This window comes from Lagenorhynchus albirostris, chromosome 13 (assembly GCF_949774975.1).
Source record: "Lagenorhynchus albirostris chromosome 13, mLagAlb1.1, whole genome shotgun sequence".
Taxonomy (NCBI): Eukaryota; Metazoa; Chordata; class Mammalia; order Artiodactyla; family Delphinidae; genus Lagenorhynchus; species Lagenorhynchus albirostris.
Genome location: NC_083107.1, coordinates 28,665,796 through 28,678,180, shown reverse-complemented (window position 1 = coordinate 28,678,180; position 12,385 = coordinate 28,665,796). Strand labels below are relative to the sequence as shown.

Here is a 12,385-nt window from a genome sequence, read left to right as displayed (position 1 = left end):
TAAACGATTTTCCTTAATTTTATAGGAAAAATACTGCTGTATTGCAGTTTTTGTTTGCAATGCCTTGATTACTGGCAGTCTACTCCACCTGTCTTAAGGGCCCTTTTCCCATGTTTGTGGCAGGTAGAAGGAGCACTGACTACGAGTCAGGGAGTCTGGTCCCAGGCACCTGTGAGTAGGGGCTAGTGGTCTTTCTGGGGCAAAGCTCCCTCTTCTGACAAGGGGTATGATGACACCTGCCCTGTGGTCTGAGCAGTTGGAGGGAGGGCCCATGAGGGAAGCTTAGTGTATTGTGACTGCAGAAGGGTCCTCCTTGGAGCTCCGGGAAGGCCTGAACAGCAGAGATCAGGCACAGGGCTGCAGGTCCAGCAGTCACCTGCTTGGGGCCTCCTGTGGTGATGGAGTCCAGTAGAACCCTTGTGTGTTCTTGGCTGGAGCTCCCAGGGCAGCCTGTGGTCCTCACAGAGCTCCGATCCAGCTTCAGTGCCGGGGGTGCTCCGTGTGGCTTGGCAGGTGAGGCCGGAGGGCTGAAGCTGGCCCTCCCCTCCTGGAGTGGCTCTGGGAAGAGCTGGCCTCTCCCCTCCCCTCCACCTCTCCTTGGGATCTGCCTCTCCATCCTCCTGGCTTTCCTGGAAGAGGCTTGTGTCTGTGCGTCCGTCTGGCTTCCCTTCATCTGACCACCTTGCCTCAGCAACACCCCACCCCCCTTGTTTCTCTTTTTTTGAGGGGCTGGGCCTTGTGCGGGGAGAGGCCAGGCCCCAGCACACAGTAGCCCAGTGTCTGAGGCCCCAGGCCTCCAGGCCTGCTCCTTACAATGCCTTTGTTGTGTGTTTTCCCCCCGCCCCCCGCGGGCGGGGCGAGCGTGTGGGTCTGGGTGATTTTTGTTTGAAAGCCACCCCCTCCCTTTCCCCCAGTGCTGAGCTCATTGCCTGCGCTGATGGGGCTGCTGGAAGGAGTCGCCTGCTCGGGGGCCAGCGTGGGGGGCGCTGCCAACACCAATACAGCGTGCATGGCCGCCACAATGTGCAATTGTGATCTTTGTGTAAACGCGGTCGGTCTGGGGCCCGCGCGCTTATAAAAATAAAGCCTTGGGAAGCACAGGGGGCGGGAACAAAAGGGGCTTTTTCGCTGGCTCTCGAATATGGTTTTATTTATCGGAACGCGCCCTCTTTTTCTTACTGGAACCGGGGAGAGGTTCTCTGCCGAGCTTGGAGCTGATGGTATCACAGCCAGACGGTTTCATTAAATGCACAGACGCCGCTGGGCCCTGCCAGGGCCAGGAAGGGAACGGCTTGGGCCAGCCCTGCCAGGCTGGTGCATGGGAAAGGGGAGCCCCATGCCAGGGAGGCTCCCACCTGGTGGGCGTGGCAAGATGTGGTGGGCATGTCTCCCCTGCCCTTTCTTCTGCCAAGGGCCTCCCATTGCCCTCTTCTACCTCCAGAATCAGGTTCAAAACCAATTTCCTACAGGAAGCCCTCCCAGATTGACCCCAGTTTGTTCTTGTGCCTGAAGGCTGGCAAGCTGGTCCTAGCCTGGTGGCTGCCTCCTGTTAGGCAAACCCAGCATTGTTCGGCCAGTGAGTGCCCGTAGCTTCTGTTTCCTAACGTGAATCCCGCCCCCCCCCCTTAAAACAAGCCCTTTGAGCAATAGCCAGAATCCTGGACCCTGTCCCCCACCCCATCTCTTGATGGAAGTCCTCCTGTTGCCCACTCCAACTTTCCCACGTCTTCAATAGCCACTCTGCCACCTCCTGTGCAGTGGCTGTGGCATGCCACTTGGACTCTTGATGGCCAGGGAGAGACTGGCCGGCTCCCCTCCCCTCTGTGGGGAAGAGCTATCTCCCCATCTCAGCCCCAGGACTGCAGTTGGACACCCCGGCTCTAGATGTCCGGCGCTGAGGCCCTCTTGAGTCACGTGGGGGCTGCCCCGGAGGGTGCAGAGGATGCAAGGTGCTACAGGATGGAGAAATTGCCAAGGGTATAGGGCATGTGATAGAGCATTTGGGCTCAGCCCTGCCAGACAGCTAGCATCCAGCTGCCAGCCTCCTGGATCCCCAGACTTCCCTGTCCACATGCCCTCAGCATCTGGCTCGTCAAGTCTTACAAAATGGCAAACTGGACCCTGCCCCCTAATGAGAGAAGTTGGAGGAGCCCCCTCCTCCAAGCTCTTTGCTCTTGTCCCAGATTACATGCACTCAGTCCCATGGGACCTTCTCTGGCATTGGTTTCCAAGTGGAGTCCTGAAAGGCAGCATTAGCAACACCTGGGAACTTGTTAGAAATGTCAATTCTCAGGCCCCACCCCAGACCCGATGAAGGAGTCTCTGAGGGTGGGACCCAGCAGTCTCTGCCAGCCTTCCACACGACTCTGCTGCATGCTCACATTTGAGAACCACTGCCCTAGAATCTTCTCTAGTGATGCTTTGGGACCAGGCAGAGGGAATGCCTCCTGGGTGGGTCCCAGGCTAGCATGGCTGGGGCCAATAGGCTGGAAAGTAGTTTGGGGGCGTCAGGGAGCTGCAGGGATCTTAGGGTCCCCCTCACACCCCCCCACCGCTCAATAGCCCTTGAATCCCTTTGTTTCTCTCTAGTGCCCCCCCCATCTAAGCCCCCACCCTCCCTGCGTGAACCCCTGCAGTAGTTTCCTAACTGGTCTCCCTGCACCCACTTCTGCCCCCTCCAGTCTCTTCTCCAGGTGGCGGCCACAGTTAGCTTGCTGAAATGCAGACTCAGCCATGCCAGATCCCTCTCTCACACGCCACTGCACCTCCTATGTGTTCTTCAAAGCATGATCGAAATTGTAATTTTATGTTTGTTTGTGTAGATTACCGTTTTGCTCCAAATGTATCCTCAGCCCCTAGCACCTAGCCCCCGGCCTGTCATGCAGAAGGCACTCAGTCAGTAAGTGCTTGTTGGATGAATGAATGAATGAATGCACAATCTATTCATTTTGCCTCCAGCAACCAGCCCAGGAAAGAGCCCAGAAGGGAAGCTCTCTGGATCTTTGCGCCCACACTCCGGGACCTCGGTCCCATCTCCCCATGGTGGCCACCGGCTGGCCTCACGGAGGATGGAGGTGGGGGGGTACCCCCAGGATAGGGCTCCAGCCTGGACGTCAGTGCTCCTGAGTGGCAGCCACAGCTCTGCTCCAGCTTTGTGGCTGCATGACTCCTGAACGGGCGACTCTCACGGTCTCTGTTGTGTCCCATCTCCCTTCTCTGTGCCTGGCCCACACAGATCCCTATGCAATCGTCTCCTTCATGCACCAGAGCCAGAAGACGGTGGTGGTGAAGAACACCCTGAACCCCACCTGGGACCAGACACTCATCTTCTACGAGATCGAGATCTTCGGTGAGCTGGCCAGCATCGCTGAGCAGCCGGCCAGCATCGTGGTGGAGCTGTACGACCACGACACCTATGTGAGCGTGCCCACCTTCCTCCCCCGAGCCCTCACTGCCCACCCTCTCCAGGGCCCAGGGGAGATGCTGCTGTGAGGGGTGGGTCCCCAACGAGACGGGAGTTGCCCAAGGCTGGGGCTGATGGCCTCTCCCCCAACCCCACAGGCAGTGGTGAAAACCGTTTCAGAGTAATTAAAAACGAATTGCCACATGTGTGCTGTGCCCACGGCAGAGAGAGGGATCTGGCAAGGGTGCTTGGCTGTGGTCAGGAGCCTGGCTTTTCTCTGTCTCTAACTTGCTTATAAGACCCCAGGTCGGTCCCTTCTCCCCATCCGAGGGCCGCTTTGACTCCACACACGGTTATCAAGCACTTGTGCTGGGCTGGGTGGCCCCTCATGTGGGGTTCCCCGGCCAGGTGGGAGCCGGGGCTCAGGAACCACCAGGCAGGGACTCCTCCAGGGAGCCAGTGTGAGGTGCAGGCGGGGCCCTCTCTGCAGGACTGTCGCACAGCACAGAACCGCTTGTGCTGGCGGGAAGGCTCTGTGGTCGTGCCCCCCAAACGAGGGCCACTTGCCGTGTGTGCTGAGAAACTGAATTTTCATTGTTTTAGTTTTAATCCATTAAACTTTAAGTAGCCACAGGCGGCTGGTGGCTCCGGTATTGGACAGCACAGCTCTGAAAGGTTCCCAGGAGAGAGAGGGCTGTGGGCTGGAATGTGTGCTGTGGGAAGACCCAGGCCCTGGTGGAAATGGGAGATTGGGGTGTTAGGATGAGGCAGGGGTGTTAGCACAGCACGGGGGCCAGTGGGAGATGGAAGGATGGGGAAGGCAGGCAGGGAAGGAGGAGAAAGGAGTACGAGGCCAGGGGAGCGGGGAGAGTGGTGGAGTCAGGGCGACATGTTACAAAGGAGGGGTGGGATGCTGTTGGAAGAGAGAGACTGTGTCGGCCGAGGGGTGTGTGGCCAAGAGGCCCTACCTGGGTTGGGGGTGGCAGTAGATGAAAGGGGAGGGGCTAGGGCTTCACAGATGCTCCCGGAAAGAGTTGCCATGACTGGAAGGGAGAGTGTGGTGACCAGGGGTTGGGGGAAGGCGAGGCTGATCAGGGTGCCCCACTGGCTGGTGGTGGGCAATGCAGGCCTGGGCTGGGGAGGCTGACCTGTAAGCTCTGCCCTTAGAAGGAAGAGCTGGCTCCGTGGGGGCCGAGCAGCTGGAGGAAGGGTCTTTTGGGGATTTGTGGGGGAAGAGCTCAGGACCTGGAGCTTTTGGGGCAGGAGGAGGTGGGAGGTGGCAGGGCCTGGAGGGGGGCCAGGGCCAGGGGACTTTGCAGAAGCAGATGTGACTGCTGGTGCAGGGCGGGCGGGAGGCGGGCAGGACACAGCCTCTCTCTCCCAGTGGCACCTCACCTCCTCATCACCAATGGAACTCTATCCCCTTTGGGCCAGTGCCCGGGAGGGATCCCGGGGGAGAAAGCCATGGCCTCTTCTGGGTGGGTGGGCCCCAGGGTCCTGGGGGAGAGCAGAGCTGTGCTCATTGATAATATAGTCAAACGGGGCTGTACCTGTTGGCAAATATCCATTGCCCTGAGCTCCTGTTGTCCTGGCGGCCTGGCCTCTGTGAGGACTCCCTTCCCCGAGCCTCTCCATGACCCAGCAACTAGAGGGCAACGATGGGCCCAGAGGAGCCTCCGGGACCCCTCCCAGTGCTGTGGCTGGTGACCACTCTGAGCGGTCTATGCTGGGCTGTCACCCGCTGGTGTGGGCATTTATGCAGAAGCTGGTGGCCACTCCAGGATGGCTCTCGGCAATGTCCCCAGCAGTGATGTGACTGCAGGTGGGGATGCCTCCCAGTCCTGGCCTGGGTTTCTCCAGATGAGTGCCTTGGGCGGGCCACCAAGGCTTACGACAGCTGTGGCATCATCTGGCCGAGACCCAGGTTCTGTCTGCGGCCCCTGCCCTTGGGGGAGCTAACCACAAGGTCGGAGTTCACCGGTCTGCAAGCTCACTCTATCCTCTAGTCAGTGGGGAGCCATGGAAGGCTCATGAGTAAAGGGAACGATAAGATGAAAACATCATTTTAACAAGACTCATTTAATTGGATGAGCGTGATCACAGTCTCCCCATGTGGAGACTGGGGGGATTTGAAGGTGAAACGAACAGGAGATACACATTCCTGGGAAATGTCAAACACCTCTCCTGCTGAGGGCATTAAAGAACTGCTAGGAGGCTGTCACTCTCGTGTCCAATGGGCTTAGAGCCTGATTACATTAAGGCAAGGTGAACGCTCGTTGGACATACAAAGGGACTTGTGGAACACGATGGGAATTCAGCATTAACAATAGTGGCAGGAGGCCACTCGCATGCTGCCCTCGCATCCCCCTGAGGGAAGCAGAGCTCACCGTCTGCACCAGGGGCTGCCCTGACTTCTGAGGCCCTTCCGAGTTTGGGAGGCCAGCTGTAGGTCTGGTGACTGTTCTGAGGCTGCCAGAGCCCTGGGCGGGGGGACGCTGACTTTTCTCTCTCTATGCTCGGTCTAGGGTGCAGATGAGTTTATGGGACGCTGCATCTGTCAGCCGAGTCTGGAACGGATGCCCCGGCTGGCCTGGTTCCCGCTGACCAGGGGTAACCAGCCGGCGGGTGAGCTGCTGGCCTCTTTTGAGCTCATCCAGAGAGAGAAGGTGAGGCTGGTCCACGTCCAGATCCAGGAGGCCCGGCAGGGAGCTCCTGGTGGTGGAGGGTGAGGGCCCAGGCAGGGGACGGTCTGATAGAGGGGAGGGGGCTTAGCTACATGCTTCTTCCCCCACCAAGGGCCTGCACTTAGTGGAGAGCACTGAAGGGCCACCTCTGGATGTGGGGCCTCCTGCTGGAACCGATCTTGCCCATCTTTTCTGAGCCCCAAATCAGGACACGATCAAACACTGGGGCGGAAATCTGAACTGTGTTATTACGTCTGAGTCCTCTGGCCATTGGATATATTTTTCTCTGGGTTATATCCTGACGTGGTTTCTGGAAGGGGGACCTCTGTGAGCTGGCTAGGGTGCCTGATTGTCCGGGGCAGGGGACTCCAGGGACAGGTGAGGGCAGGACCCCTGTTGCAGTGCTGGCTCTACCATAGCCTCAGCCAGCCGATTCCCCGCTGTAAAATAAGGGGTTTGGATTAGAGCCCCATCTTCAAACTTGCTCTTAGTGGGATGTGAGCCCTAATATGGAAGCCGGCTAGAAGTGAGGCTACTCTGGCTGAAGTGTCTGGAGGGGACACGGCATACTGCCAACCTGGCCTCCCCTGCACTCGCTTACCAGGCACCTCGCAGGAGTCCCTAGTCCGCCAAGGAAGAGTCTGCGAATCCCTGGACTGTCTGATCACAGACATGTTCCATGAGTGTCATTTTGTGGTTGGAGATGTGTTTACCTGGCCAGGGCAGAAAGGTGGTGGGGCCTTGGGTGACGGGCACCTAACCAAAGCTCTTTTTCTTCACCCAGCCGGCCATCCACCATATCCCTGGTTTTGAGGTAAGCCTCGCTCTCACTTTTGCTTCTTCAAACTTGCCCCCTCCCGGTGTTTGCAGCCCCCTCCCAGGCTAGGAAGGGGAGCAGGTGTACACCACCACCATCCTGGCTTCGAGCCAAGCAAGGCTCGGTTGGGGCCACAGGGGCAGGGTGGGTAGGGGCTGGGGTCCCTGCCCAGCTCTGGCTTTCCCGCCCTTCTCCCCTGAGAAGTCCAAGAATCACAGACTCAGATGGAAGGGACCTCATGGTCATCCAGCCCAGTGGCTCTCAGCGGGGCTACATGTTGGAATCCCTTGGGCAGCTTTAAAAATCAGCAGTGCTCAGGCCCCACCCTAGACCAAGTGAAATCCCATCTTTCGGGGTGTGGCTCAGGCCTTCGTATCTCTCAGAGCTGCCCAGGAGGTTTGAATGTGCAGCCTGGGCTGAGAACCATCGACTTAGGCCAGTAGTTCTCAGCGTGGCATCACCCGAGGTATTGTTAGAAATGCCAAACTTGGGTCCCACTTCAAACCTACGAAGCCAACTCTGAGGGCAGCACAGAAACCTGGGCGTTGTCGAGCCCTGCAGGGGATGCGGACGCGCGCTCACGTTTCAGAAGCTCTGATTCAGACCGTAGTTCCCAACTCAGTGTTCCCACCAAGATCCGGTTTTATTTCCTCTACTAGTTATGGAGACTTCATTCCCTTTGCCCTGCTCCCCTTCCTTCTCCTGGGGGTCATGAAAAATATAAACCTTTTACTGGTACCCAGGCTAATCTGATTCAGGAATCCTCTGCCCGGCCAGGCTCAGCTGCAGCTTTGAGAAGTGGTCGTTTGGGCTCTGTTTGGGTGCTTCTCCCCTTATGAGGGGGGGAGCCCAGGCAATCTGCAGACAGTCCTTACAGTACAAGCCCTCCTTGCCCCCTGCCCCCACTCCACCCTCTGCCTCTCCTCCCACCCCTTCTAGTCTCTCTCCCTCTCCCTTTCCTGCTCCCTGTGCGCTCCAAGCTTCTGCTCTCAGCTCTGCCAGCCCTGGGCATGTAGGTTGCTTCTCCTTGGTTCTCCAAGTCCACATCTCCAGCAGTGGCTCCAGGGATTCAGGCCTGACTGCCTCCTGGGGCTGTTACACAGGGTCCGGGACCTTCCCAGCACCTGGCTGTTAGTCATTCTCCTTTCTCCTGTCACTTCTAGAGATGCCTGGGCTCCAGGTTTACGCTTTGGCCTCTCCCACCACTCCCTCTGCATCAACGTTTGTTGTACCTACTTTCTCAGGGACCACGTAGAGGGCGCGTCTGGGAAGCACATCACCCTCACCCTAGATGGGAAGTGGTTTCTGTTTGCTCCTTGTAGGGAGACATCTGGCGTGTTGATCTCTGCCCCAGCCTAGTGGTCCTTGTCACTAATGGTAAACTTTTACTCTCCTTCCTCTCCTCCCTCCACCATCTCCTGGATGTGGACTGTTCCATGGTGTGGTCCAGGTGCAGGATACATCAGGGATCCTGGAAGAGGTGAGCTGGCCCCTCACAGCTGTGGCCTGTGGCTGGGGATAGGTGGGCAGAGGCAGAGGGAAGATGAAGGCCATGCCCTGGAGTCTTCCTGGTTCCTGGTACTCCAGTGTCCTCTGTCACGTGGACCCCTGTCTGGATTTAATTTCCCACACTCTGCGTGGATCCGGGGCTGCCTGGGGTGTGTCCTGGTGTGAATCTGGCTCTTAGGTGGATTGCTGCTATGTTGGAAGCCACATTTGCCCAGACCCCTGGGACAGCAAGGGTCTCAACCGGCTGAGTACCAAGTGGCATGTTTTCAAGAATAGAATGTTCCTAAGGGACCAGAGTAGTCAAGGAAGCCTTGCTGGTGGAGGTGGCGTTAGCCGAACATTGTCGTAGCGCTTAGGAAGAAGGTGGGGAACGTGCCTCTGGCCCAAGGGACCAAGCACCAGGTTGGGGCCCGGCTGCTTTAGGGAACGGGGCAGGCTGGGGACTCCTAGCTTCTGGGAGAAGTTTGGGGTTTGTATCCAAATGGAGCAAGGCTATGCCCTTTGCTCTGCGGGATGAGAAGCCCATTTCCTTATGGCCTCCTGCACATCTGTGAGCAGGTCCTCAAGAGTGAGCTGAGGCAAAGGCCTGGGCAGAGAGACAGGAAGGAGAGCCCTGGTCAGATGGGGGTGGGAAAAGGGCAGCCACTTCCTGCCGTCAGGGAATCCCCAGGCTGCGAGCGAACACCATTTGACATTTTCAGTGCAATTTGGACTTGAAGTGCAGGGTCAGGATGTGGGATCCGCCGCCCCCGCGCCCCTTACCTCACTTCCTGCAGCTCCCAGACCGAGGTGGGGTCCGCCAAGTGAGCTGGCCGCAATTGCGCCTGACAGGCAGCCTCCTGCTTCTGGCTGCAGTTGCGAAAGACTGCCGATTTGGAAAGGGGACGAGAGTCCTGTCCAGGGAAGCAGCACGGAGCCCTCTCTCTTGATTGAGAGCATTCTGTGGCCAAAACCCACAGCCTGCTCTGAAGAAGACCCAGCCCAGGGATGAGTTATTAAAAAAAGTTAAAATCCTTAATAACTGGATTTGTAATATATAACAGTGAAGGCTCAGATTCCAAGAGCAGGGATCTGGCTGTGGTCTTGTTGTCAGGAAGCAAATCAAAATCTGCAGCTTTGGGGCCAGAGCCTGACGAGGGCCAAGTGCCCTGCCGCAGGGCCAGCCGGCCACAGGCTGAGGCGGGTGTGGGTCAGCAGGGCCAGAGGAGAGCAAGTCCTGGGGGTCTGCTGGGCACAGGGCTGGGCCAGCACGTTCAAAGGGTCCCAGGCCCAACAGGATGGATGGAGGATCAGCTGGTCCAGGGAACCACCCCAGAAGGTGACCTGGTGACCCCTTCATCCCCAGAGGGCTCCCGCCCAGGCCCTGGGGCCCAGAGCTCAGCCTCTTTCTTCCCCTGCACTTGAAGGCTAAGACTCATGCCGAGGTCCTGCGTCCTATTTGGTTTTAAGAATCCCCAGGGGCGGGGTGGAGGCAGGTTAGTCTTGCTGCTGCCGCCGCTGGTCCTGCTGGAAGCCTGACGCCTTAGCAAGGTTTTTCTGTCTTCTTTGCTGCGGCCGAGCTCCTGCCTGGTATCCCTCATTCAGCCCCTTCCAGACTCTCGGCCTGATCCCTGTGAAGGGTGCTCCAGCCATCCTGGAGGGCTTTGAAAAGCCATGCCGGGAGCTTAGCTTTTGGGCCACTGGCCACGGGGGCCCTCAAAAGTCTGGGAGCAGAGAGGACAGCTGGGTGTGTTAGGAAGCCGTCTGGCTTCAGAGAGGTGTGGAGTGGGGAGTGAGGGGCAGGAGAGACCAGCTAGGAGGCTTTTGAGACGGATGTGGTGATGGGGGCCTAGGCTAGAGAGGGAATGGAGAGGGGCGAGTGACTCTGAAGCATGGCGTAAGGACGGCCTCTTCGGTGGGGACTGCCTTCCGGCCAGCACGCAGCCCACGCCTGTGTGGGAGACAGTGTCATGGATGAGGTGAAAGGCATCTACCCGGGCTGAGCTCTCCTAGAGCAGATGGAGGACAGTAGGGATGGCTTCCTGGAAGAGGTGACTCTGAGCTCTCTTTGGGGGTCCAGGTGGCAGTGCCTCGGGCTGGGGGTGCGTGTCACCGCGTGGGGCCAGTTTGGTGGGCAACAAGATTTCCCCTCCCCCAGGCTGTTTGCCCACCTGGAGCATTCCCTCTCCAGGGGCTCTTGGTTGGGAAGGGGGACTGTTGCATTGTGTCTTTGAGGCTTTGGTGTCTGGGAGACCAGGGTCCTAAACGGGTGGAGGGGAGGGTTTCTTTCCAGCTCCCAGCCTGTCTTTCTGTCTGTCACTTGCTGTTTCCCCTCTTCCTGAGCCTTTCTCTTCCCCTTGTCCAGCTCTCCCTTCGCATTTCCCTTTTCCTCTGTTTGCTCCTTGGCCCAGGCTCCCTCTCTCCCTCCTTCTCCCCGCCTCTTCTGAGCCCTCTGTCTCGTTTCTTTTCCTTTTTGTCTGGAGAACAAAGGCGGTCTGCGCTGCCAAGGGGAATGAGTTCAAAGAAACTGCAATTTTAGATTTCCTGAGAAATGGAGAGTGCACAGGCATGTGTGAGTGTGTGCAACTATGTACACTCACGAGAGCATGCACACGTGCACGCGCACACACACACACACACACACACACACACACACACGCAGCAGAAGAGATGATGGCAGATTCCTTAATAATTGAGGGCTCCTAGGATGTGGAGCCTGTGCAGAGGAAGACCCCATCTGGGAACCCTTTAGGTGGGAGCAGGGGCTTGTGGTCCTGAGCACCTAAGGGGGCGTGGTTCGGAGTATCACCCTTGGTTCTGATGCTCCTGTCATGCTCCGTGGAGGCATGCCCTGGTTGAAAGGAGAGCGTCCTCCGTGGCTTTTTTGCTGTGAGTTGGGGGCCAACCAGATGTCACTCCATCCCCTTCCTAATCCAGGCAACAGGCTATGTACGGCTTTTAGTCTGAGATGTGCATGAGGTACTCTCCGGCACCCCCAAATCCTCCAGAAGGAAAAATTTGGTGTTTTGCAATCAGGAGAATAAGCCCAGTGGTCCCCCATCCCCCATCCCTCCCCCAAGGCTTTAATTTAAAACACTGTTTTTCCTGGGAAGTGTAATTAGAGCAGCATGCTGTCCCTAAGGAGCTGGGTGGGGCAGGCAGACAGTGGAGCCCTCCCAGCCCGCCCGGCTGCGCCCACATGGAGCTCCCGGAGGAGCTCGGATCTGAGTGTCCAGAGGGTCACCTGACTGCCCTGCTGTGTGAGGAGGGGGTCTGTGGGCTGCCGGTGGCAACACTGACCTAGGTGGCTGGAGGGGCCTGCCCACACTTGCCCCAGCCCTGGGAATGCACGTCTGTCTAGTGTGGTGGCCCCTGGGACCGGGGGAGGAAGCCCCCCTCATGGCTCAGGGGCCTCAGTTCCCTGTACTGAACTGGCCAGCAGGACGGATAGATGAAAGGAGGCAGGAGGTGGATTCTGCTTAAAGTGGGGAGAGAGCCTCATTTGTCCCTGTGTCCTTGTCCTCTTGGTCTGAGCTGTCTCGGTCAGCGCCCTGCACACCTGTAGAACCCTGTCAGTGTAGCAGCCCCACGTCTGCCCTGCATTCAGGGTGGGTGGGGAGGAGCATGGAAGGCATGGACCCCACCACGGAAGGGGTCATCTTATTAGCCTTCTATTGTGTGGCTGCCTCTGAGGTCTGTGATCCTCGGAGTCCCCCGGCACACATGGGACAGGGAATCAGGATGTCCTGGCGGTGCTTTCAGTCTACACCCACCCCCTCCCAGCCTGGCAGTGCTGATAGGGGTCGCTGCAGCCCACCCCACTGAGGGTCACTGTCCTGGAAGGAGATATCATGCCTCTCAGATGGGCTGGACCAGAAAAAATTGAGAAACTTGGGCACAGGAGTGGCCATCGGGCTGGTGTCACAGGACTCCCAAGCGTGATATGTGGGGTACCAGTCAGGACCTTGGGCAACCAGAGCCCAGGGTTGCTTA

At 58.1% G+C, this 12,385-nt stretch overlaps 1 protein-coding gene across 29 annotated transcripts in view; it reads left to right on the top strand.

Annotated features, from left to right (window-relative positions):
* The window catches only part of DYSF (dysferlin), a 222,709-nt gene that overhangs the window by 134,507 nt on the left and 75,817 nt on the right, over positions 1-12,385 (top strand). For 25 of the 29 annotated variants that reach the window (XM_060168906.1, XM_060168916.1, XM_060168912.1 and 22 more), the window contains 4 exons: positions 3,236-3,417; positions 5,929-6,069; positions 6,872-6,901; positions 8,355-8,384. In XM_060168906.1, the coding sequence (XP_060024889.1) occupies positions 3,236-3,417; positions 5,929-6,069; positions 6,872-6,901; positions 8,355-8,384 (383 nt within the window). The remainder of the gene's footprint in view (positions 1-3,235; positions 3,418-5,928; positions 6,070-6,871; positions 6,902-8,354; positions 8,385-12,385) is intronic. The other 4 variants (XM_060168899.1, XM_060168895.1, XM_060168893.1 and 1 more) reach the window with 2 other exon arrangements.